Source organism: Trachymyrmex cornetzi, unplaced genomic scaffold (assembly GCF_001594075.2).
Source record: "Trachymyrmex cornetzi isolate Tcor2-1 unplaced genomic scaffold, Tcor1.1 scaffold15, whole genome shotgun sequence".
Lineage (NCBI taxonomy): Eukaryota > Metazoa > Arthropoda > Insecta > Hymenoptera > Formicidae > Trachymyrmex > Trachymyrmex cornetzi.
In genome coordinates, this window is record NW_017296091.1 from 446,454 (window position 1) to 474,361 (window position 27,908).

At 34.7% G+C, this 27,908-nt stretch overlaps 3 protein-coding genes and 1 long non-coding RNA gene across 5 annotated transcripts; 1 reads left to right on the top strand and 3 right to left on the bottom strand.

The window, feature by feature from the left end:
• Window positions 1–207: 207 nt before the first annotated feature.
• lwr (ubiquitin conjugating enzyme lesswright) lies at window positions 208–12,069 on the bottom strand. Its single transcript, XM_018502681.1, has 13 exons — window positions 11,708–12,069; window positions 10,921–11,015; window positions 10,538–10,826; window positions 10,343–10,435; window positions 10,182–10,282; window positions 9,795–9,942; window positions 9,425–9,554; window positions 9,120–9,292; window positions 8,753–8,830; window positions 1,475–1,581; window positions 994–1,077; window positions 670–932; window positions 208–595 (listed from the first exon to the last, which is right to left on the bottom strand). The coding sequence occupies exons 1-13, from the start codon at window positions 11,925–11,927 to the stop codon at window positions 529–531; spliced, it is 1,848 nt and encodes a 615-aa protein (XP_018358183.1). The 5' UTR covers window positions 11,928–12,069; the 3' UTR covers window positions 208–528.
• swi2 (Protein singed wings 2) lies at window positions 3,307–8,504 on the top strand. 2 transcript variants are annotated; one of them, XM_018502826.1, is made up of 10 exons: window positions 3,307–3,527; window positions 4,894–5,052; window positions 5,279–5,441; window positions 5,704–5,860; window positions 6,084–6,232; window positions 6,314–6,499; window positions 6,865–7,023; window positions 7,274–7,384; window positions 7,999–8,088; window positions 8,196–8,504. In XM_018502826.1, the coding sequence occupies exons 1-10, from the start codon at window positions 3,505–3,507 to the stop codon at window positions 8,376–8,378; spliced, it is 1,380 nt and encodes a 459-aa protein (XP_018358328.1). In that variant the 5' UTR covers window positions 3,307–3,504; the 3' UTR covers window positions 8,379–8,504. The 2 variants fall into 2 exon arrangements, with proteins under 2 accessions (XP_018358328.1, XP_018358329.1); XM_018502827.1 differs by having other exon boundaries at window positions 8,218–8,340.
• LOC108758059 (uncharacterized) lies at window positions 6,175–7,092 on the bottom strand. Its single transcript, XR_001939933.1, has 3 exons — window positions 7,020–7,092; window positions 6,388–6,484; window positions 6,175–6,256 (listed from the first exon to the last, which is right to left on the bottom strand). It is a non-coding gene; the product is annotated as an uncharacterized LOC108758059 (long non-coding RNA).
• A 4,091-nt stretch (window positions 12,070–16,160) lies between the features above and the next one.
• On the bottom strand, window positions 16,161–26,368 carry LOC108758060 (uncharacterized). Its single transcript, XM_018502828.1, has 9 exons — window positions 26,027–26,368; window positions 23,927–24,063; window positions 22,366–22,566; window positions 21,627–21,970; window positions 20,895–21,114; window positions 20,360–20,665; window positions 19,277–19,873; window positions 18,314–19,044; window positions 16,161–18,194 (listed from the first exon to the last, which is right to left on the bottom strand). Exons 1-9 carry the CDS (start codon window positions 26,361–26,363, stop codon window positions 17,819–17,821), a joined length of 3,249 nt encoding a protein of 1,082 aa, XP_018358330.1. The 5' UTR covers window positions 26,364–26,368; the 3' UTR covers window positions 16,161–17,818.
• Between the last annotated feature and the right edge of the window lie 1,540 nt (window positions 26,369–27,908).

A 27,908-nucleotide genomic window follows, 5' to 3' on the forward strand; every position in this document is an offset into this window, starting at 1 on the left:
AAATGGGCATTAGTCTTCAAATTTAGTCTACCTACGCATGTACTATCATATATTAAAAGATGGAATTGATAGATAAACTTGAGACGATAGATATTTATTTAATAGCAGCTATTTTTAATTTCTCTCATATCACTGTTTTAAAAATAACATCAGTAATTATTTGTAAGACTTAAAAATTAAAGAGCTGATCAAAAAATAATTCTGCCTTAAAGTATACATATCTTATAACATGGTTCTTAATATTAATAAGAATTATTTATGTGCGAAAGAATTTATATGTGTTGATTTTCGTATATTGACGTTAGTATACACTACATTTTGAAATTTCGAAAAATATACACATTGAATAAAGACAATATTCGATAAATAAACGTTAAGACCATGAACTACTTAATTAGTTACAACATATATTAATTACTCGTAAAAAAGATTAATTATAAAGAGCTATGAATCAGTTTATGATGTGCATTCCACATACAATGTCTTTCTCACATATTTTAAATATGTCGAGTTGACAATTCTTGTGACTTATTCCTGCGGAGCCATTGCTCTGGCTTGAGCTTTAACACGTTTCTCGTATTCCAAACGATTTTGGCTGCAAAAGAAATCCCTAATTATTCTTCAGATTGCTATTGTTAAGTTCACAATCTGAACATGTCTCGTAAATACCAATATATTGTATAAGCTTCGGCTTGAGCTGGATCTTTCACATTTGGCTCGTTCAATAAATCCTGAATACCAAGGAGGATTTGCTTGATTGTGATAGCTGGTCGCCAGTCTTTCTCTTCATCCAAAAGCGACAAACACACAGTGCCTGATGGATAAACGTTTGGATGGAATAGAGGAGGTTCAAATTTACATTTTGGAGGGCTTGAAGGATAGTCATCTTTGAAAATCATACGTAACTTGTACAGGCCACCCTCCCAAGGAGTCTGCAAAATCGCAAGTTTAATACGAATATTTGTCACCTACACTTAAAAGAAATTGACTTACAGATTTCTTTCCAGGTATCGCACATTCCCAACTCATCAAGTTAAGGGAACCATCTGGATTTTTAGTTGGTCTAGCTACAAACCCCTACAAATAGTCCTTATATTATTTACAGGGAAAATTCAAATTTATACACAAAATTTTTAACAATTCTAAACACAACACTAAAATAAGTTTTTCTAGAATTTTACCGTTAAATGTTATATATTAATTAGAGACCAATTAGTTTGATTCTTTCTATAGATAAGATCAAAATTCCTTATAAAGTAAAAGCGTTGGTTATAAAACAAAGTTTAACGTAGACTCTCGCTTTTAAGATGTGTGAAATGCCACGCGGATGATGCAGGGCCATTGTTTACAATCGCGACGAGTAACGATGGAATAACGTGATCAGTATTCCGTCCAGCCGATTCTATGGCGCACCAAGCGGGAAACCGATGGCACGTTCCCGCGGGAAAGCGTACAACGAGGAACAGAAACTCACGAACGGATGATCCTTCCTCCATGCTTTACGCTCCTCAGCGAGCCTGGCTATCGCTATCCCTGACATCGGGTCTTCGACGATGCGGCGATTTTCGTATGTGGAAAACACTCGCGGTTGGACGACGCAAAACAGCGTCCCACGTTCTCTCGATCACGTCGTCCCAATCACGTCGTGCCTTTGCTTGCAGTCCTGCTACGGAATTTGAATATCGCCGATGCCAGCCGACGCCGACAGGCAAATCTGTAAAATGCGATTTTCTTGAGGGTGCACAGTGCAACCGTCGTCGTCCTTAACTAGATAGAGGGTTATACACCGATCGCGTTCATAAAAGCTCCACGAATTCGTTCGCGCGCGTATGGTCAGGATTTGCGAGAAGGTTTTTTAGGGGATATACTGACATTTAATGGCGAAAACTCGGTCGATAAAGAAGATCCACTTTTTGGACTAAATATACAGACACGGACCAATAGCGTGGACTAAAAACTTGTCCAATTCGCTGATTCGCTAGTCCAATATTTTATCGAATATGGCTCGCAATTTGAAAATTTAATGCGTACATTTATGCAGATTAAGTATTAAAAACGATAAATTTGAACCAAGCAGTTTAAGAAGCAAAAAATAGATTTATGAATGTTATGATTCAAATTCGTTAACGTAATTACGAAAGATAAATTAATTTGCTCATATTACTTATTGAATGATTTCTACACTAAATAATCACTTTTAATTAACTTTTAAATGAATCATAGTTGAATTAAACATAGCAATTTTATGTTGTACCACATCCAGGGAATGGAAGTAACTCGTTACTTGTAACGAAGTTACAGTTACAAGTTACTTTTTTGGTAACTTTACTAGCAACTGCGTTACTTTTTTTCTTTGGTAGCTGTAACGGTAACGAAGTTATATTTTTTTGGTAACGGTAACAAATTTTACAATTACTTTTATCGTTACTTTGCACATGATTGAACACGATACGACACAAGCCACTTACACTGTAAAAAATTTCGTAAATTTACACATATAATAGATGTAAAATAGATTACATGATTAGTCCTATAAATATAAAAAATCATGCAATTTTACAGAAATTATGTAATTCCACAAAAATTATGTAAATTTGTTTTTATTGTATAAATATATCTTATTTTATATTTAAAATACTTTCAAAAAGTAACTTTCTATTACCACATCATACTTATATTATACTCACATTTTATTTTTATAAATAAATTTTTTCTGTGGATATTTTCTTGCTAAGATTTGACAAATAAATTTATTAGAATTAAATCGTCGTGATCGAACTTTTTAATATTTTTTCGATTTTTTATTTTTACTTTATTGCTTTAATTTTTAATTTATTCGTTAAAAATTGCCACTAATATAGAAAATGTTGAATAACTCAATTCCAATCATATTCAATGCAAGTTTCTTATTTAATGCAAAAAGTTTCCACATACATGATGATGTTTTTAAAATTAAACATTATGGTGTCTGATCCGAATTGAAACTACGGTAATGTATAATATTTATTAAGACAATAAAAAATGCCACAAATTCAATAATATTATCGCAAATATCTTTACGTTTTGCAATTGCTTTTAAAAATCCGAAACTTGTAATAATACAAGCATGATGTCGCTTACCGGCTGACGCTGTGAATTTCACTGTTTGAAAGATGTATTATCACAATATGTATCACTGCACAAGTATAGATCGCATCTCCACAACTGTTATCGCGTAATATGTTCATTACATGTTAAGCCGTTTAAGTTATCCACCTGCTGACACGTCGAATACAGCATCTACTTTCTCATTAGCAGCACTGCCATTCTTGATACGACACCTACCGCGTTAGCGCACGCGATGCGAGTGCGTCGTTAGGTCGACACCTATCGCGTTAAATAAAAAAAGTGCTGAGTGATACAAAAATTCCATTACATACCCTTTATAAATTACTGTTTGTTTGTGCGAACAACTCGTCAACGTTGATATTTATTTACTGTATCTTAACATTTCATGTTTCGAGAATGATAGTGCAACGAACTTTTCTGTGAGTATTTATTTATCTTTTACCTTCTTCTTATGACTTAACATTGCGCGGATTTTATTATAGTTTTTAAATCAATTTTGCAAATGGCTTCTCTAAAGTCTTGTAAAAGAATTTTATAAGATATCGATCGATCATTGATAGCAAAGCAATTGTTATGACTTACGAATTCATAAAATTTTAAGATAAAATTTTAATCAGCGTTAAAGATTTTATGATACATTCAATATAAATGTCTGGTAAATAATAAAGAAATTAATATTTTCACTGTATTTGAAAACCGTCACATTTATTTTCATTGATTTATATTTATGAACAAATACTATTTTGTATGGATAATTACGTGTGGCAATTAGAAGAATTACACTTGATTGTTAAACTGATTAAGACTCCTGTTTATTCACTATTACTATCTCCAATTATAGATATTAGAAACGGGAACAAAATAAATATTTTTGCAAATTATATTTAAATAGAAATATTTTTCAATAAAACAACATTTTCAATTGACAGAATAGACTTATAAAATGTACCAAAAACTATCTTCTTAGAAGAAATTAACAATACAAAAGGAGAGTTTTTGATATATTTTACAAGTCAATTCTATGGATTGTAAGTTTTGTTTTATTGAAATATATTTTCATATTAATATATTTTGCAAAAATTTTATTATGAATTTTCTTTTAATATCACAATCTAAGATCTAGTATAGTAAAAAAGTCTTAAATTTGTGAAGTTCTTCATATGAAGGATGGTTCACCGGAGAGATAACTGTAACGACATTTACACAATATTTAGTATCAACGCGACAATCAAAAACAAGATTAAGGCGATGACATTCGCATCGTGTAATTTGTTCATATTCATTAGGGTTAAGCTGTTAAAATTGAATTGTTTGGAAAGCGGCGGCTAATCAATCGCGAAAGTGTTTCAAGCACTGATAAGTTAAAAGGATTGCGGTGCGCATCAAAAGCTAGGAAGACAAATACGAGATATTCAATTATGTACGTAAGTTAGTTTAACGCTGGCGAATATAATGGTACATTGGTCTTGTTATCGTCTTGCGCAAATAACGAAGCTGCTAAGTAATAAAGATTATAAATCTCATACGCTAGCCTATCATGCACTATCTATTTACTTCCGTCGTACGCCTTCACGAGAGTTCACGAATTGTGTAATATTGTTAAACAAACTATTATTTTACTATTAAATAGAATAAATTATGTCTCTGCGTAATCACGCATAGATGTTTAAACATGAGCGCAAGAAGCTAGTTTTGATTTCATGAAGAAGCATATCTAACGTTCGCGAGATAACTTTGCATTACAATTCGGTATCTTCCTACACAATTAAATCGTTTTATTTACAGATTCGCGTTCTTTATACATGTACATTTTTCACGTGGCTTCACGAAAGATGACGAGATTTGTTATCATCCACGTGTCAATATTCACACCGAATGCGACTTTGCGGAAAGTCGACAACGTCTCGTCTGTTTTAACGGTTTTAAAGATGAATGGAGAGCAAGGTAATGCTACTGGGAAGTAAATCTAAAATATAATTTTTTTTTTTTATTGAATTAATATTGTTGATTTCTAGATGCAAAATTAAAGTTTACCTATATAGCGCAGAAACATTGCTGTAACATCTGCACTGTTGTCTTATTAGAATAAACTGTGGTGTATAAGTAGTTTGATATTGTAATTATTCTAAAAAGATAAAGCATTTTAAAAAAAATAAAATAATATTTTTAGGATTAAAGATGTTCAAGTACTTATTCTTTGCGTATGGCCAAAGGCAATGTTTGATCCACAAGAGATTCTACGGGGATTCACATTCTTACGAAAGTTAATAATCGCGAACAGTAACTTAACTCAATTATCCACTGCATTTCCGAGCGAAATGCAATTTCTGGAGGTAGAAAATGCTTGCCAAATGGACAACAAGTGAAAGCTTTGTCTATACTTCATTAAAATTGCTTACTCGAATTTTCATGAACAATAAGTGGGATAGTTTTAACATTATTTTATCAAAGAATAGGATACGAGTTCAGCAAACTGTCTTGGAAGACATTGATCATGAAAATTCGTTTTTATCGCGAGATTATATTTTGCGCGTGTTTTATCTCGAAAATATTTACGAAAGCTTGGAGGAAATGTTTATATTAATTAATTAATAGAAAATCAATGTGACCGGCACCAAACTACGTTTACTACCGAACCATGCGTTCTCTAATCTGCGGACTTTGAGATGCCTCGATTTAAGAAACAATGCTCTCGAAGAGATCAGTATTACGGTTTTTGATGTACCTACGTTAGAAGATATTTATCTGACCGGTGAGAATAATTCAATAAAATTTTGTGCACAAATTTGTCAAATAAATAAGTTATGATATAAGAAAATCTGGCAAAAATTAAAATCATGTTATATTTTTTGTGAAATGCTGTGTAATACTTCTATAATGCTAAAACTTTTTATATGATTAATGAATTGTTTAATCAAAATTACATTCAATTGATGCGCGAATGGTGGATAATTAATGAAGATGTACCGACAAAGGTAATCCATTGAGATGTACGGAAGATGTAGCGTGGATTTTGGACTCCAGTGAAGGATCAGCCGCGAGTAAAGTCGTCGACAAAGACAAATTACTTTGCGCCACGCCGCATGATGGAAGACCGCTTGTCCCGGTTGTCAAGATAATCGTGGTAACGAGAAAATGCATCTTCTTCCTGTAATTGATGATTAAACAGATCTTGAGTTCCCCGCTAAATCAATCTGATTTTCAGACATTGAAGGAGGAATGCAAAGAGACTGTTTGTGATTGCGAATTGATTTACGTTACACCTCCAGGCGAACTTACGCAGAGACAGCTTATAGTTTTTATTTCAGTCAATTGTAGTCATCGCGGTCTAACAGAAATGCCCGAATTTTTACCCACAGATACAAACATTCTTCATCTAAGTGGAAATAAGGTCATTTATATTTACACAATTCTCCCCCTTTAAACAATAATTTTTACAGACACGTCACGAAGTTATGAAGTAGAATTACAAAACGTTACAAATATGAGATTCAGATAGATATTTGTAAATGTGTTTTCAAAGCAACTTATAAAATATTCATATAAATTTATTGTTTTTAAAGAAAAAATATATTTTTTTATTCATATTTTTAAAGAGAAAATAATATATATTTGCAAAGAATAAATATAACATATTGAAAATTATTTCCCTTTAATTTTCTTATATAATGCACTTTTCATATATCTATATATTATAATGATTCACATATTAGACAGTGATTAAAATACTTTAATCCGGTCTGTTGTTTACTATAGATCAAGGACCTAACTCCGCTTGCGACAAATCCCGCTTACAAGTCCCTGTTAGACCTCTACATAGACGATAATCTGGTAGAATCTATCGCTCGCTTAGAAGGATCAGACTGGCTGGACCATTTCCGACGCCTTAATCTTCGAGGGAATAAACTTACCGATGTTAGTTTGCCGTGTCAAAGTTATCAGATGTCACGTAAGCAAACAATCCGTTTCATTTGATGGATGTCGGAATATGAAAAAACTGTTTGAGTTGATTTCGTGCAGCACGGTAGACGATTAAGAATTAAGATACGCGATTTAGGGAGATTATAAAATATCATGCGCTGTTTTTAATATCACCATAGTTGTTATTTCAGCATTGTATAAGACTATAAATACAGTTCATGATTCTTTAGTCTGCATTTTTTAGTTGCCTACTTATGCTCTGGAGAATGCATTGTTGCACAATAGAAATGCAGCTAATCTGTATCTCGGCAATAATTCATGGACGTGCGACTGTCACTTTACACCGGGCTTTCAGGTTATAATTTAATTAATAATATAATTTATTATAATTTAATTGACAATATGCAGGGTGTCGCAAAAATTTGTAATTCAAAGTACTATAGCAAGTTCTCAAAAAATTAAGTAAAAAAATTATTTGTAAATTTTTATTTTTAAGATAATAAGGGTTTAAATATGATCAATTGCAAAGTTCAGATGAGAAATTATTGCTTAAAATAAAAATTTACAAATAACTTGCTTTTATTTAATTTTTCGAAAACTTTTTTGCTATATTTTGAGTCGAAAATTTTGGGACATAGTATAGTATATTATATATAAAGAGAGAGTTTACATATATATTTTTAAATTAATTGCCAATAAGATTGACACAATTACATCATTTTGTACAAGTAAGTTTCTTATTCTTCAATCGTTAAAAATTTTTAAAGGATTAAAATAGATAGATTAATATAAATAAAATAGTTATTAAATTTAATTTTCAATATTCAACTATATATATATTTACATTTTTTTTTGTTTGAATTTCTTACTTCTAATTAAAAAAAGATAAATAAATGATCACTTAATATCACTACCAGAACTTAATCATTATTAATTTAGTTGTATGATTTTATTTAACATTTTTTATAGGATCTTCTGATCAGGCATCCAAATATAATAAAAGACATCAACGACATAAGATGCGCTTTTACGAGTGACAACGATAACTCAAACAAACAGGTAACTAACTGCATGTCTTTTTTATCAAGTCAGATTGAAAATAGACGCATGAATAATGCAATTAAAATGCAATTGCCTGCTTTAACATAATAAAATGGCTCTCACAGATTCGTGATCTTAAGCGGACAGAGATCTGCATTTTACCAGAAGACTCTTGGCTTCATCCTCTCGACATCTTGAACATCATATTGGCGTCATTAATATTCCTCGTGCTTGGCAAGCTTTTGTATGATTATTGGTCTTTTAAGAAAACCGGAAAGCTACCTTGGATCGTCGCCAAAATACCATGATAGCGGTACAAGTGCCTCTTGCAAAAGAGTGTTTGAACGGTCGAGTGTTTGATCATTAAGAGTAGCAATGAAAATTGTAATGAAGGGATGAATATACCTGCATTAAAATATTATTTTATTTACAAAATCTCCTGTCTTTTTTCTTGTAAATTCAGTGTACTAATCTTGAATATAATTAAAGTTTTCTGACATAAGTTGTAAATACCAAATAAAGACAAGATACGAACGTTTATTAAGATCAAATAAAAAATTTCAACATGTAAAATTTCCAAAAACTGTATATATTTTCACGTTTATTCAAATTTTATTATCAAAGATAAACCAAGAATAAATACATTATATCATAATAATTGATTTTTGAGCTCATGTTGATTATTGGTTCTCACAAATATATTTCTGATATAAATTTTCAGCAGCAGCAATCTTAGCGCTATCTATCCTTAATCCTTGTCCTATAAATAAGTAATAAAATATGTTAAATTACTCTAATAAGCATTTAAGAAAATTGATTAAATAAAAAAATGGTATAAAAATTATGTTAAGCTTTTTTTGAAATATTTTTTTCAATATTACAAACAAAATAATAACAAACTAATTCCGTATGTGATAAAATTTAAAAGAATGACTTAATGATTCCTTTTATTATTAAATAACTTAGAGTAGTAAAATATATACAAAATTGTAGACTCCTATTAATATTATTTTTTTAACCAGATTATAGCAAATGAGAAAATAACATACCAACTCCGACATGACCTAAAGCTACGCATTGAGCTGTGTACGTAAACCCTTGATGTGTTGTCGAATTGCCAATAGTATACTTCGGAATAGATTCTCCTTTCTCGAGACAAAATTTGTAGAGTTTTTGCGACGCGTTCTTCAACTCGCCTTTAAGTGCTATTATCTCTAACATCCTGACACAAAGAGAGTGCATCAAATTCTATTTTACATAAAGTCGATTGTTTTTCGAGCGATGCTCCGGTAAGATTTATATCGTCGTAATCTATATCCTAATTTTTCTTATATTTTTGCACCATTAAACTTACTCTTCCTTCGAGAAATCTAATAATCCGCCAACAGATTTCGAGCCATCCATCTGACGCACGGCTATCATCCACAATATTTGTGCTGCCCATTCGTTTTTGGCCAGATCTTTGGTCGCGGCACACGACATTGCTGGCACATTATCCAAACTATGTTTAACAACGTGTAAAGAAGCACTTGCAACATTTTATATGTCGGATTTATGAACGACACAAGTAAAAGTTATTAAAATTATTGTTAAAGTATAATTACTGGAAATAATTCGGTGTTGTTGAATAAAAAAATAATACTTAACATGTGTGTGTGAGTGTGTATATATGATGTAATAATATTCCTTGTTATCTGTTTTGACGAGAGCTACGAAGTATTTACCGCGAAATCCACACAGGTCACCATTTATCACATACATATTCGGTTTTGATTTGCACTTGTATGTGATTGGCATTTCACACTGCTTTGCATATTCTTCAAGGATAGTAAACGGTGAATGAAGATTTGCAGAACATTTTGCAACACTGATCTATATTATTTAAACGTTTATATTATATTAGAGCAATAAGTGTAATTTTAAATAAATCAGATTTACATTTAAGAATCTCTTATCGTTGGATAAAAAAATAAAATTAAGAAATATTTTTTATCTATAAGCTTCTTCTGTTCCAAAAAATCTGTGTTGCAATATTTCATCTGCCTTATTTAATTCAGCCATATTATACTTAAATATAATGTAAATATATTAATGTCAGTTTTTTAAATTACTTTTTCATCGTTTTTGTCAGATTTGTCATCATTGTTGACTGTCAATGAATGATTATCTATATTTTTGTCGACGCTTGGCCCCGTTTCCGAATCGTTATCATCTGAGACGCGATTAAACATTTATTATTTTTATATAATTAATAGCGAAATAAATTTTATACCTTCCATATCATCATGATATTTACACAGTGCCTTATCAGTCATGTTTACCCATCCTTCCAAACTATTTGCTTCACCCACTGCTTTCATTAATCCTAAATTGCAAATTTATTAAAATAAGCGGTGTTAAAAATTGTTTCCCACGTTTATGAATTTGTAAAATATATTTTTTTCTAACTATTCCGTGTCGCACTCACTTTCTTCCGAACTCATATCGATTGCTTCATCAACGTTATCCTTTACATTAGTATTTGATTCCTCTTGGAAATTATGACATCTAATCATCGAGCTTGCTTTGAAATGTTCAACAATCTCGTCGATTTTTAAAGGTGAATTCAAATTATATTCCTGATAGGGGTGTTTCTTTTCGCACTGAATAGATTGTTCACTACAATATTGAGACTCTAAATCCACTTGCTTTTCGTGAATATCGTGCACTTTCAGTTGCATTTCAACGTTCTCGGTGACTTCACAATGTTCTGAAATCTTAGAGGAAAAGGAACACCGTTTTTTTTTATTTAATACAGCAAGCAATGACAGTGTGTAACAATAAGTAGGAAATATGCGGGAAGCTACGTACATTCGTTTCTTCGGCAAACGATTCTATGTCGGATATCATCGAAATCGTCGCGTTAGATTCCCGGGAATCCGGTGTGTGAAACGAGCTGGACGTGTCTGTAATATTGAGTGAGTCAGATCCTGTGAACTAGCACAAGTTAGACAATATTGCCGCGACGTAAATTTTAAATTCAGAATTGCAAAAATTTCAAGAATACGCTTGAAAGTATACGACAAAAAATTCTTATGCATAATTTGACAAATAAATTCTCTATGTCTGTAAATTATAATCGAAGGTGTGGATGCAGCAAATTTAGTAAATCAGCTTACGCGTAGTATCAGATTACGTCGCAAATTTTCGAATAAGCACTCTTTAATCATTAAACGCTAGATTGACAAAATCAAGCAAATGAAGGATTATTCCAGATAACAATTTGGTCAATAAGTCCGGCACGCAATTGAAAGGGATAAATGAATGTAGGTCGTGTGCAAACCATACATTTCTATGAAAGATAAATCTTCCTCGTGAATAAATTACTTGTGTGTTTCCCATTATATCATGTATACCATTAATTTAATAACGTGATAATTACAATGAGGTTAGCCGAGTGCACGAATAAATGCAGGCTATTTGCATAATTGGATCACGCTATTGTAACCATTAATTTAAAGCTTAAGCTCGTTATTTTAAACATGTTGAGTCGTAAAACATGTTAAATTGAGTATATACTAAAATTCTCTCCGAGACTTGTTTGCCTGTCATGCACGTGCATGGAAAAATTGCTTTCCGGGTTCGAAGAATCGCATACCATTTCCCTGAGTGCAAGGCGTTCTAAGCTGCTGCAGCAGATCCTCCGCTCGTTCGATCACCGTTTCCATCTCGCAGAGAAGCGGTGCCGCATTCGGAAATCGCCGCGTAATCGTGTCCCAAATGACCTCGGCATCCTCGACACCGTGCAGGGATCTCGGTGGTTCCAGCTTGCCGTGTTGTATCGCCGTATCAGTGAACGATGCGCTCCCACTGGACATTCGAGGATCCCGTCTTTTCGCCAGTCTGTCCGCGACGTGATGAATATTTCATCGAGCACGGCGCGATAAATCTGCCGGGTTATAGGCGAGCGGTTTTACGTTTTTCGTGAACGGAAAATTGACGGATGGAAGATGTCAAGAGGCAAACAACGTAGGAGCGCGATGTCATCCTGATGGCGATCAACCGTGCATGTCTTCCGCAGTATACATTTTTTTCGATTGCGTGAATAAAGGTAAGACAGATTGCTGTTATCGTTAGTCAAAAAAATAGACATTTGTATTAAAAACTTAAAAATAAAATTATATTTTATGTCAACTTTGAATATTCTGCTGCTTTTATTACAAAGCGATCGCTTTGCATTTTGAAATTATTTTTGTTACAATAGATATCAAAATATATATATTCTATATCAACTACATAAAATATAGAATCGCGTAATATGTGGCAGTTAAAAATCTACTTATAATCTTGTAAAATAAGAGAGTAAAACAAGAACTTTTAAAAAAGAACTTATAAACATTCTCTAATCATGCTTTTATAAAAAAAATTTGCAGCAAGATCTTTCTTTAAGGAAATAGGTGTTAGAATATTCTTATCTACATTTTTTGAAAATTTTTTTCTTCCAAAGCATTTTTTGATAAAAATAAAACATCTTTTTCATTATTTTCACTGTAATTAATGCTACTCTCATAAAATTTTTATATTGAAAACGAAGTTTTGCAAATCATCTCGAAGACAAACAAGAAATTGTATGAAAATTTAACGAGGCATTGCGATATAATGTGAATTAATAAACTTAAATTATAACTAGAATATGAATAGCGTTCTTTCTCAAGGGATTGCGATTAAAAGAGTCTCTACAATCGTTTTAACGAGAAGAATTGACCTAAATATCAAAAGTTTCTGGACCTTTACACAGTATATGAGAAAAAGGAAACGCAGGGGACTTCTTTTAGCAAAAATTACAATTATGTTAAACAATTTTTTTATCTTCATTTTTTTATAGATGTTTCTTAAATTTATTTATTCTGTTAACTATATTTTTCTCAGTAAATATCACTATAAATTTAAATTATTATTTATTTAAAAAAATAAGAATTTTTGAAAATAAGAGCATAATTTGCGAAAATCTGTATGTGTTCTAACAATGAATAATCCTTCTAGTTGTAGTCATTGTTCATTGCATAGGTTTATGTAGAACAAAACTTTGGACACTATGAATTATATGTCTTCATGAATATACATAAATGTATATACATAAAACTCGAAGAGAAAATTATATTTCTGAGAAAGAACGAAACGATAAATTGATTAATAATGCATTTCCCACGGCTGGTCTGCTGGGTTTCTTTAACGCGATGGTATTTTATTAAAATTATAAACACGGGATTACAATACATCGTGTAACGCGTAATACTTGCTTAGAAACGTCGTTGAATCAAGGCCTCTTTGATTCAAAACTCTTTACCATCCACTTTTTTTTTTAGCTACGTATGTGCGAGCCAGTTTGTGCTACGGCATTTTTTTTCCTTTTTTTATGTTATTTTTTTTTCGTGTACGTTCTTACATACATGCATAGTACTATAGTTTCGTAATCGTAGAACGCATTCTCGATTGAGCGCGACATGGAGTCGAGTCGTCGTACCGTATAAATCCCATGATGACTACACGCTCCACAGTAGATTTTAAATTCATATATCCGTCGGAGAAATTAAACTCGATGCTGATCCGCCTCGGTTAGGGCGACGACAGGAACGACTTTCCGTGGATGCTTTTAAAGGCCGGGTCATATCAACGTCTTGGTGCCGGGAAGATACCGGGGAAATAGGTAGTATAAATCGTCGTTCCCTTGTGAATAGAAAACGATGCGTCCCACAATGTTTATTACGTCGGTTTCCGTCGTCGAAGGACTTACGCTTTTACTTATTTATAGACAGATTTATCGTGAACTGCGAGAAAACCACCGACTCGAGAGTATATAAAAAATTTCGTGTGAAACACTTCCTCTTCTTTTCTTATTTGACGGAATTTTATATAAAGGGAAAAATTGGGGAAAATTTCTTTTCGAAAGGAAGTCGTCTCGGTTATCCGTGAAAAGATGACTTCGCTACTTCAGTCTCGACTAGATAGTGATGGATGGTGTGACGCGCTTAAATTAATTTCGAACTTTCGATATGTCAGAGTAAATTTTAACATGTCTTTAATGTGGCAATCGCGCGGTTAACACATCGAGGAGCCTGGCGGGTGCACAGTTTCGCTTCTGATGCACGCTACGTTTATTCGCTAGTACATTACTCGTTATCGGATTCCGTGTCTTATAGCGTACAGAACGTTATATACTCGGACAGTTTTTCGTATTCGGGTAGAAAGAGACTTATAAAACTTTATGAATAAATAATAACTGCGGCAGTATTCGTTGGTAGGCGATGTCCTTATGTAATGAATTATTCACGGAGCAATTCATGAGACTGGCGAAAAAATATCTTAACGCGGCCGACATCTCTGCGGAAATTTTCAAATTGTGGCAGAAAGTGTACGTAAGTTTGCAAAAGTACCGTTATCAAAATACCGCGATTAATTGCTAAAAATTGCAAGTATAACTCTTATTCAATTACTGTTCTTATATGGAATTCTCCAATTAATTGCTGTATAAAATAACAAAGCTCTAGAAAATTTTTTCAATTCAAAATGGATAGAAAAAATTACAAATGTATGTAAAATCGAACCGCTTCTTACTATGACCATTTTCTACGTTTCTAAAAGATTAAAGGGAAGTATATAAAATTTTGCTTCACCCTAATTTGATTACGTCTTCTTAAGTATAATATAATATGTCAAATTCTTATTTTTGTCGACTTATATCGCTTTTCTGGTTCGCCATAAGTCTGTTTTAATTAATTTTTATCAAATTTTCTATCAAAGTACGTATATTACGTTCGAAAAATCGTGAGTTCGCATCCCGGGCTTGGAACACATCTTTTTTGATTTGATCGATGATCTAAAAATTACACGCTTAGCCGCGTTAAGATATCGATGTCGCCAAAGAAGATTGCATTGGAAGGTCGTGATCCATCTTCGGCGATGGATTTTTTCGAGGATGCGTATATGCGAACGTGAAATTTACGCGAGAGATTTATTTCCGATTGTTGATACGCTTACTTCTATCACAGCATACAGACGTACGTTAGACGTGCTTTACCATACAGTGTCTACAATAGGCTAACGCGTGGAGACTGCGTCCATTTGCTTAACGTTTCATTCGCTTAACAGGATTAACGGTGTACATGCTCCTGTAGCATTCAATTAATTACGCGTAGCATCTACGTCTCATTCAAGCGCGTATCGATACCGAATCTAGATTACTCAAGTAAATTATCTACATATATTATTCCATCCCATATAGGAATGCCAGTCATTTTCAATAGTGCCAATGCTTGGCCCAATATATGGTAACCAACAATTGGCCAATACATGGTATTCTATTATGGGCCATATCAGGCATGACTGGGTATCATTGATTTACATTTTACAATAGCGCCAATATTTGGTCCAATATACGGTAACCAATTATTGGCCGATATTTGGTATCTTGTTCTGGGCCATGTCTGACATATATGACTGGGTACCATGGATTTCCGCAGTTTTTTGTCTGTTATACTTAATTTGTCATACGATAGTTGTTGAGTTCTTATTAATAAATATTTCGAAAAATTATTATAAACAAAAAAAGTTTCGAAAATTAAAACAATTAAAAATTAACGTTAGTGATAAATGTAGTAATAATATTGAAAAAAATGACAGTGAAATTAATATTGACAGTACGAACAATGTAAGTGAGGTTATATTAGATCACAATGAAGGAACCATTTATCACAGATGACAGTGAACATAGTGAATTATTCTTATTTGACAATGTTAAACAAAGATAAAATGATTCGCTGTGTTACACTGTGTCATCTTTGTCTCTTGTTGGAGAAAGCATTTAATATAATTGGAATAATCACGGCACTGCATTAAAACTATTATTGGTCACATATTGGCATGATAAGACAACTATTAATGGCCCAACGTTGTTTATCACGTTTGACCAGTATAGTTACCCATTATCGGGCCGAAGTTATCATCCCATAGTATTCCCATTAGTGGGCCAGTCATGGTTGCCATTATAGACCACCTGGTAACCAATCTTGGGCCAGTATCGAACCAATAGTAAAATCCTATATGGGATCTTCCATAAATCACTTATAAAGTTCAAAATATCGAAAACTGCAGATAGTATAAAAAAATAATTGTTGGTTCGACGTTGAATGGAATGATATCGGCGACTCGATCATTGCATTGTAATGTACGAACGTATCGTAGTTGAGTGAGATTGAGTTATTTATAATACAATATAATGCGTTATAATATAAGGATAGTTGTATCAGATTTGTTAGGTAATACGAATCAGATTGCAGTAAAGCAATTTGTAAGGTGGGAATCGATTTATATCCAATTATCGAGTTTTTTTTCATAACATTCGTTAAAGCCAATAATTTGATTCTGATCAAAATATCACGGTGTTAAATTGCAAATATACGATGACCTCGATATTCAATTAAATCAGAAATAAAAATTTTAAGTTAATACCTTTCAACAGTAAAAAAAACAGCCCAGTGCAGTCATCTTAATTTGGAACAATGCATCGCGACAACGTAGTCCAAACCTACGGCTAGTCCGACCATAGGTGATCTAATGAGAAAATCAGATTAGACAGGTGTGACGTGCATGAATCCAATAGTAACGATCATCAAGCTAGATCTTGCACAAACGTCAATGGCGTAATCCTCTTTAATCGCGACTATTCCTTTTTATCAATTTTTTCTCCATGATCTCATATCACAAGTGATGTTACCGATAAGTGCGAATTGTCGGAATGTATGCAATCGGGATCAGAAGAGTACAAGCAATTTATACATTCGACCTTTACTGGCACGTCCGCGAATATCATTCGAATGTCATTCACGGTGTCGTGACTCTTCACATATCCTCATGTATGCTTTCCCGTCTATCGCATCGTCATTCACACGTAAGCTATCGTGAAACGCTTCTCTCGCGCTTTGGCGCTCGCACCATCGTTCTATTCTCTTTTCCCTCTATCTCGTTACTTTTATCGTCGTACTTGTAGACGTTTACGACGTTTGCTCGATAACCGACAGAAAGTGCACTCAACGGAAACAGCGTATCCTACGTCTCTTAAAAGCTTTGCGTAAACGCCAATTTCGCCGCTCTTCGTCCATTCGCGCGTATCTTTCGGTTTTTTTTTCATTTTACTCCTAAATCGTGTGTATCTAAACCTACCATGATACTGCGGTGTTTATCGTAAATGCCATATACACGAGCGTACGAGGTGCGTTTACATCAACCTCCCGACTCCTCTCTGAAGGATTAGGCAGGTGTCCCGTGGTATCCATTCTTGTGACAAGCTAGACGGATACATATCATGATTCACTTCGGTCTAATGAGTCGAATTGTGATCTGCTTATTCAAGGCAAGCCGATCGTTATGATTCGATTAGAGAACTTGACTACGTTTGCCATCAACCAAACTTGGCTACCAAGCACGTCTCGTGCGCTCGCTTCTATGCGCTTCGGATATATTCTACGGGATTTTCGTACGATTACTGCGAGAGTATGTATACGTGTGTATGCGTGTGTACGCATGTAAGTCTGTGTGTGTTCCGTGTATGTGTATGTGTGCCTTTGGGATGGGAGTGTTTGGCTGCCGTACACTCCGGTCCGTTACTCAAGGGGATTGATGGGAAGTGGAGGAGGGGGGGCCCAGAGCGAGGTAGGCATTTAAAAATCATGACTATTCACACGGTGGTCTCAATATTGGCGATGGCGTATTGTCAACAAATACTATCCTTCCCGTAATTCTCCAGGTACATTTCCTGGGGTGTAGCTAAGTTGTAGCGTCCACTCAGACGGCTCCCGGTCAAGCCGTTGTTGTGATGAGTATGATTCACGTGGAGATGATTGACGTTCAGAGCAACGTTCTTCTTCTTCTTACGCGCCTTGTGCCGGTAGAGGCAATATTTGAGACAACCAGTGGCCAACAGGAGGATTAAGAATATACCGAGGGCACCGGCACCCACCGCGACGTAGAGCAGCGTCACTCCGAAACGGTACGAGCAATTGGCTTCTTCCTCGTCAAAGCCTGAGGGACAATGACGCACACCATCGCACCATAGGACAGAGCTGATGCATGCCTGGATCTCTGGACATCTAATGACAGAGATAGAGAATTCCAATAAAGTGATTTTATTTCGATTAAACTCTGACTTATATATTTCACAGCCAATAAAGAAACTGATTTTTTTATATATTGAAATTGCATTACGAACTTGTACGGGCAATCTTCCGTGGGCAGTATGGCAAACGCATTGGCACCCACATTGGGCGCGGTTGGCGAACGTTTGGAGATCGCGATCCACGTGACGGCGTAGAAACCTGGTTCCCGCTGAAGGAATTCCACGACGAAGCTGCGGGAGTGCTGTGCCATCGCCACGCTCGCATTCACGGCACTATAATTCCAACCACCTGAGAAGAAGTCGACGGTCCTGGCCGTATCGACGCCACCCTCTGGACAGATCACACTGCGTTCTTTTGTATTCGCAGCTGAATAAACAACGATTCTATTCAGGGTCGTGCACTCTTCAACGTTGTCCAAGGTAATGCCGTAGCCGGCGGTTCTCAAGTACAGAAAGTTAATACGCGCGTCTTCAGGCTCGATCAGCCACGGCTCGTTCACGCATTGCGTCGCGGTGAGATCCTCTGTGTTCGTTAGGATCTCCTCCACTGCAGCCAGGCCGGGGATCACCCGCGGTAAAGGACTCCTGAGGGAAATCTCGCCGCTGGTGCCGCGCAATCGTCGCTCCTCGAGTCTCGTCGAACATCCGTGCTCATTCGATTCAGCGCCCACCGGGACGAAACGATATTCCCCCTCGAAGAAGAAGTCTCGGTAATCCTGGGTAACATTCATGAGCGTGATGATAAACCTGACCTCTACCACGTTCGATGTCAGAGTCCGCACAACGATTCTCTCACTCACGTTCGAGCACAGACAATCGCGAACCTAAAAAAGCAGAGGATTACAACGATTACAAAAAAGGGATTATATTATTTTATTTCGAAGATATTTGACTAATTAATTACTTAGAAATAAATTTTCCAGATTTTTATATTAATTCTTTTAGGAATAGCCTCTTAAAACGATTTTTTAATGAGAAAGGGAGAGCGTGGCGATTTAGAAATTTTTTAATTAAAGGCATTAAAGAAGAGAAAAGATTTTATCATGTCATACATACCAATTCGACTCCTTGCCAAGGATATTCAGCGACAACAAGATCCGCCATGCCGAACTTTTTAACATCCGCCATGCGTCGGTCGCACGTCCATCGATTCACCAACGGGTCCACGTAAGACGCGCAACTCTTGCCACCGAAGGAGGCCCTGACGAAGGATAGCTCTATCCTGTGATCGGGGTCGGCCTCGAATCTGTACACGCAGCTCAGATTCTGTGCGCCACCACGACCGTAGAAGAACACATTCTTTGGTGAGGCGAATTTTCCGGCATTGGACGATAAGGAGGATGAGGATGATGAAGAAGAAGAGGAGGACGATAAAGACGACGTGGAAGACGTGGATGAGGCCGACGGCACCGAGGCGAACACGTGGTTACACGAGATGGCCTCGTGGACGAACTCGTAGCGCAGCACGAAACTTATTGGATATAACGCGCTACCCTGGCGCAATATGTGTTCCAGGGTGAGATCGCGGCCGGTCGACACGTAACTCTCCGCAAGGCTACACGGCCGCGTATGACGGCTGCTGTTACGCAGCAGACTGTGGTCGCAGAGTCGCGGTATGTCGTCCTTACAAAACTGTCCCATCAGCGTGACGTTCTGCGAAATTATTAAACACGGGATGCATCAGATAAGAAATCGTATTGTCACAAAATATTGCATACGAAAATATGCAAAAATACTATTGTATACGTTACGTATATTATAGATTTCCTTAATGTCTTATTTCCCTAGGATACAATATTTTTCGAAAATAAGGCAAGAATGTTCAGTTGTATTGATGTAATTTGACAAATTTGTCGCGTAACGTATATTAATATGTACAGAATCTTTGACGTTATATTCTCGAATAATTATATCCTTAGAATTCACGGAAGAAATTTCATAATTTCTCTTGCGAGATATTTAGATTATGTATTTCTCCTGCTCGTGGAATCAAAGCACTCTTTTCTGAATTTATATTTATATCTATATTACTTTACTAACAAAGTTACTTCAGTAACGAAGTTATATTACTTTAGTAACGAAGCAAGAAAGTTGCTAAGTAACAGACTTTGTAGAGGCGGGATACAATTTGGTACGTACTTTTCGGCTGAAAGTAAGTTTGTCCACTGTGATATCGCCATCCCATATCAGAAGCTTTGCATTGCAATCAGCGGCAGTGTCAATACTCGCAGCAGCTTCCACGCTGGCGGCATAATATTTAACGAACGATAACCAAACAATTTCATTGAGTTTCCCTTGGAAGTGATAACGGCAAGTCGTGTTCGGCGGTAAAGAGTGTTTCGGATTTTCCAGAATGCCCGACGAGTTCTCGTCACCGGATATATAAAAATCGCAGTTGTCATTCTCCTTCACAAAACTTCGAGACTTTTCGTCGACAAAGATCACCTATACGTATGAATGTACATATATATGTATAAAGAAGCGATTGATATATTGTTGGATATATTTAATTTTGATGTATATATTTAAATTTAATTCCATCACATTTTAATAATTTATCAGTGATATTAAAATAATCATAAATAATTAATTCCACGAATTGCAATTTTCATATTTTTGCTACAAACTTGTGATTGATGTTATGTGAAAAGATATTATGATATCCGAGCATTACCTGAACCTCGAGTTCAAATCCTGGTAGGAAAGACAGTGGTACTGGATGAAACGGATTGTCGTACGGGGACGTATGAAACTCTAACAACATCGTATTGTGACTGCTGATGATGTCTGGCACCGCATCTCCTCCACACAGCCTTACAAGTACTCGGTCTGAGGTTGAACCTCCGTCATATACCGTTAAATAATCTTGCACGACGTTGCACTGATCCCATACCCTTAAAAAGCGAGTGAATTTTACTTGAAAAATATATTTTCTATATGTTATTTATATTTGTTCTCCTTGCATATCTTTGTTTCTCTACCTTTGAAAATTTTTTGTATCATAAAGAGATATGTTCGCAAAATTATTGACAATACATTAAATAAACTAATTTCTAAAAAAAGATGTTTTTATAAATTTTTTTCTGAAAATACGAGTTAAATTTCAACGATAGAGATCAATAACATTCATAATTTCTGATCAGAATTTCAAAATAACGTTAACCTTTTTTTTTTTAAGAAAAAAGTCAAATATAGTAAAAAAAAATCAATTTTGTACAATAAATGTCAATTATTTCGGAAACCTGACTGAAAAAATTTAGCTTGCGTTATCGTGTCTTTAGCATTGAAAAATCTATAAAAACACCTTGTATGTTTAATTTTTTGCTATGTAAACTAGTGATATTAATTCGACATTACACTTTACTGAATATTGATTTGATTAGCATCGTTAGCATCAACGATTTACCTTAGCACTCGCTGACTTCTGTCGTATTTCACGACCTGGTCCTTAATGTGTATCTTGTGACTGTTTCGCTGACTAACGGCGAGTAAAGCCCGATGACCCACCGGCGCGCGGTTTTGCTCCACCCGATAGTAGCAAGTGACATTCCTGGGATAAACTCCGGGATAATTTGGCGACTGCAGCCGGCAGGCTCTAGTATCGCATTTGGTAAGGACGCGATCGCAATACGTGCCGTTTACCAGCTCGCCGCGCCATGTGGACATACTACTGTTTCCATATCTGAGATGCGCCTCGCTTCTCCTCAGGAACTTGTACGACAGCTTGAAGTCGAAGTTGTAGCCGATACCCTGAGACACGGAAAAATTTCCCGAAATTGTGCCGCGATCGTAACACGTCGTCCCTTTTACTTCACGTTGAACATTCTCGGTTGCAAAATTTTATTCAAAATATAATATCTTATTGCTGATTGCCTCAGAATTTTTTTACGACCTTTTGTTGAATAATTCGCACAAGTCGATTTTAACTTTAACAAATTTATAATTTAAAAATTAAAGAAATAGCGACATAACAAATATAATTAATAATATTTTCAATATTTCTCTGACAAGAAAAGACAACTTTAAATATCGTTATCTAAATTAAAATGCTACTGTAGAACAACTATGACAAAAGTTCTATATTGCCGCGGTGAAATTGCGGAAAATCATATCGCGTATCTCCTTGAGCTGAAACAATTTCTTACCTGCTCTGATAAACGTAGTAAATATAAAGTCAGATTGATGGAAGGAGTTTCGCTGTAATAGACGGTGTAGCCCCACGCGCTGCCACACCATTGTCCTCCCGTTGCAGGACGACCTTCCTCGCGAATAGTCATGAAACCATCTGGACATCCTTCCGACGTAAAGGATAGAAAGCGGCCGACCGTGAAGGTATCAAAAGTTAACTGCAACATCGGAGCCACAGGAGGGGGGCATTATTCTAAAAGTTATGAGTCAGCGAGTATCCGCGTGCGCAACTAGCTGACGGTGTTTTGTTGGAAATAAAACTAAAGATAAAAGTTAGAATACCAGTTATTACGAACTCTTCGCGATAAAAGCAAATATTTCTATAATAACCTCGTTAATTATTTTGTAATGTACACGTTTTTCGTGAAATATGAGAATGAATAAGAGAAGTCACAAGAAGGAAGTTTTACAGCGCGAAAAGTTACGTAACTCCTATAATATGAAAATACACAATTAGAAAATTTGTATTAAATTTAACATATTTCACGTGTCCCAAAAATTTCATTCAAATTTTTGTAAATTTATTATAATTTAATATATATAAGATGAATATGTTAAAAAGTAACACAAATATTATGTAAAAAAGTTAATATAAAGAATATAATACTGACACAATTTGTAAGCAAACTGTGTGAAAGAATTTTTTTTCGTAAAATTAATATGTATTTTACTCATTTTTATTTTAGAATTTACATTTTAAAATACATTATTTTTATTTTTGCTTATTCATAAACTGTGTTAATTTTGACACTAAAAAATGTTATTTAACACAACGTATCAATATCAAATAATATAATCACATTATGTTAAATTAATACTCAAATATGTTAAAAATTCAAAAAATTTTAGCGAGTACTTGAGTGGACTGTTTTAATACAAATACAAAATATTTTTTATTATGCATATAAAAAAAACGCAATTATTATATAAATTCTACGATACAAATGCTGTATTTTATCTGTATATGTATATACTATTATATAAAATCTTTTAATTCGTAAATATTTGATTTTGGGAAATGTCAAAGAAAGCTGTTTAAAAGATTCAGAAGCTTTAAAGTATTTTTACGCCGTCATTTTTACGTTTTTATTGTATCCCGAGATACCCGGTCCATCTATTGTAAAAACTTTATGCTCTTGACCGCTTGATTGTACTCCGCTAACAATGTAAATATCGATTCTATCATTGCGGAGAGACGTAATAATCGATATGTCAATATCAATCGGGATCGAAAATATAAACCTGAAAATGAAAATATATACTCGAGAACTTACAGTTGAGGATCGGGGATCTGTAGAGTAAGCTTATTCTGCGATGGCGGACGCGCGGTGTTTACTCAGCGTGGGAGCTGATTTAATTTCGCCAATAAACGCGATAAGAATCGTAAAATCCGGGATATAAATTATTATCCGGGCTCCGACGCGACGCGGCCCGCTGTCTGCTCCATGACAGACTCCCCACGCCAACTGGGCACCAGTCAGCATTATTTTCTACAACTACATCATTTCTATGTCCAACCTGAACTAGATCCCCGAGATCGGATCCGGCGGCAGTGAAGTTGAGGTGACACAGGAATGGCAGTCGATCCTCCCTCGGCCTGCGGATCTCCACCCTGTAGGTCCGGCCGACGTCACCGTACAACGTCCGATTGCAAGCTGAAAATGTTTGTTTGTTCGTTCAGTTGTTTCCTTTTTTCATCGTGCAATAATTACGCGGAAAAGTAAATTGCGTCGTATAATCGTTTGTGCGTGTTATTACGTGGTAAAATAATATCCAAGGGAATTTTAACGCCTAACTAAGCGCACGGTATCCTGGCACATCGAAGCGTATAATGTCCGATTGCACGCCGAAATGTTTCCGTCATGCGTTCACAATCACACTGGGAAAATATATTCTGAAATATTTCAATATTCCGTTGTGATTATGCTCATGATACGGGTAGGATAAAATATTATTTCAAACAAAATATTAACTCTCCTAACTACTTTCACGGTTTCGTATATCAAGCCGAACCGTATAACAAGTCCGATGATAAGCTGGAGTGTTTTTATTGTGCAATTATTATGCACGAAAAATGAATTCTGGGGTACAATTATGCTAGATTATGACACGGCATAATAATATATTATTTTATAAAATATAATCTCCTAATTACTTTCTCTCTTTCTTTTTCTCTCTCTCTCTCTCTCTCTCTCTCTCAAATGCAATGTAATCTGTACATTTAGTTCAACATTTATAGACATTTATGTGCATTCAAATTTACAGCACTCACATTTTTATATTTACACTTAATACATATTTTATGTTGTTATATTGCTATAGCTGTATTTACAATGCAATGTAATATTTACCAAACTAATAGCAGTGTGCAGAATTAATGCACAAATCCATAAGAATTAGTATAATGTTAATTAATAATGTTGATTAATAACAATGCTGATTAAAAATCTTCTATACAATTGCTATATTTTTTCGAATTCTTATTTGATAACTATTGAAAGTATATAAAGTATATATAATTGTTTCATGTAATTAGCTCACATGGGCCTGTGCATATTTTAATATGAATTTGAAATTTTATGAAGGAATTGGATCATGAATGCTATAATAAATTCCTCCTATTATGTTACGTTTCTATTGAAATGTATCGCATAAATTATTGAAAATTAAAAATTCAGAAAGATGAAAATGCAATATTTGCGTAACATAATTATATTTGAGCTTTGCAAATCGATTAAATTTCGTATGAAGTGGTAATTACTATTATACTAATAATGAACGAACAAATTATTTACCTCATTAAATTATTAAATAAAAATTATTTAATTGTGCGTTTGCATGCTAATGCAAGCCATATATGTTGAAACAAGCACGATACTAATGTTATATATTCTATGAACGACACATATTCTATGAATGAATTTTATACAATTTTGATTTTTATATATAAGAAATGGAGCCAAAATGATAATGCACAGTTAAATAATTACTGACTTGGAATATTATCTGCTTGGATGAGCGAAAACTTTGTTCTTGGTTTATATACTCAATAATTCATATTGTTTTGAGTATATCGAATAAACAAATGGTCATACATGATCGAAAATGATTGTAATTATTTTTTCACTTCAAAATATCGATTGTTACTGTCAATACATTTTTCATTTTATTATCAGGTGTATACTATGGATCTACTACGTTCAGTATATCTACCGTGAATATTTGATTGTCTGGTTGACAATGATTAATCCGATATTTTGCCTGATAAACAAAAATCTCTTTAATTTTTATAAACACGAAAATGATAATCCATTGAATGACATTGATGAACATGGTGATTTACTTTGTACTTTTTTTTGTTATATTATTCAGCAATCGTATATAAATCAGATTTGACAAGAGAATTCTAACAATAAATTTTTCCAGGAAGTGATTGATTGGACTCATTTATTATTTTTCAGATTATGTTGCTAAATATATATAATAATAAAAAGCTCTTTCCTTCGAGAAGGAAAGGGAGCGAGAGAGAGAGAGAGATAGAGACACAGAGAGATACCTCGTATCGATTTGCCCCGGCGACTTGCTTTGTTCGACGTCTCTGTTCGCGGAGATACTCACGGGTGCAATATCTCGGCTCGTCAGACTTGTCGTCGCAGTCATTCTCGCCGTCGCAGTACTTGTCCTGCGCGACACAATGACCGGTGGTGCTGCATCGGAACTCGGACGGTCGGCAAAGCGACTCGGTGTTGCTGGCTCCGAGCTCTGTCGGGCCGGACGTGGACGAGCTCGACGACGGCGAGGACTCGGGTGACGTCGCGCCGGAGTAAACCGCGTATCCACTCGGGTATCCGGAATAATCCGACGACGAGATGCCTGGGTGGTAACTAGTCGAGCCAGCCTCGATCGAGGCCGCGATCGCGGCTGCGATCAGCAGCAACCGCCGACACACCAACATGCCCCCTCACCCTTAAAAGTAAATTAAATTTCGCAAAGTTGAATAAAACTTCATATAGTCATATATGCAAGACAGTCAAGTGCAGTGAATTCTAATTCTATTTTACTATTTAACTTTTAAGTAAGTAGGTAACCATAGCGTCCCCCATGCATATAGTTATTCTGAAAATCTTGTTCTGGAAAAGGAAAATGAAAAGTAATATCTGGAGGTCTTAAAGTTCATTATATCTACCTTCCTCTATTTCATAAATAAATAATGTAAATTCAACATTTTACTTTATACATATTAAAAAAATATAACTAAAAAAATATATAATTTTTAGGGTGTTTTGAGCTTTCACCTACTTATTTAAAGGTTAATCATAAAACGATTCAACGCAACTAGCGGTAGTCGAAACTAAATTTTTCTAACTTTATATACACAAAAGAATATTAAATTTCTTTCTTAAAGTACAAGTTTCAGACTCTAACTTATGTTTCATACATCAAGAAAACTTGAATTCCTTTAGACCATGAGTTTGTATTTTAGCCAAGATAATATTAAATCAAACGAGATTGAAAATATTTTGTTCATATTCTTCTTTAGACCATATTTATAATTATATCTAAAAATAGATTAAAACTTTATGCACCATAGATCATTTGAAGCAGATTATTAATAAATAATGGTGTTAGACATGAGTACTGGTTTATAATATATATAATAAATAGATTAAAACTTTATGCACCATGGATCATTTGAAGCAGATTATTAATAAATAATGGTGTTAGACATGAGTACTGGTTTATAATATATCTTGCAAACTTCTACTATTGGTTTGTACTAGATATCCACGGCTTCTCCGATAGTGGCGGTAGTTCCACAAGTTCTTATCTGTACGAAGAGAGTCCACGGACAATGGAGTCCTAAGGGCTTTACAAATTGTCAATAAATGGTAGGAACTATCAGATTCTATCAAGAAAGAGAAAGTTTCTTGTTTAGCTTTTATTCTAAAGAAGAAGATAATCTCCGCATAAAAGAAACAATATACGTTTTTAGTTTTTCAGCGTTTGCTGCATCGGTACTGCCACTCGCTGCAACGATGCAAGAAGGAGAAACGATACGATTCAAAATCGTGAAGAAGTAAATTGATATTGCGGAAGGACCTGGGAAAAGTCTTGGCAAGACCTTGGATATATTCATTGGCCGAGGATATATATTCTCTTAAAAAGAACCGAATAAATAGTCGTAATATTTCATGGCTTGCAGGTGTTGCTCCAGCCTGTTCTTCGTAACACTTTTTAGTGACGGCTCTCTTACACAGCAAAGCCCTCCTCTTTCGTGGTTACATTTTTCTTCCTACGCGTGTGTGCCCCTCTCTTGTTGCTTCATTATTTAGCTCCTGTGATATAATTGTATCTTGATACATAAAGCGAGTAATATTTTTTCTCTGCGTCGTTCTTAAATATATAAATAAGTAAATTTTAATTCTTCACACAATTTTATGAAACTAAATTCGTCAACAATTTAACAAATTGACGAATTTATTTTTTTTTCCGAATATTT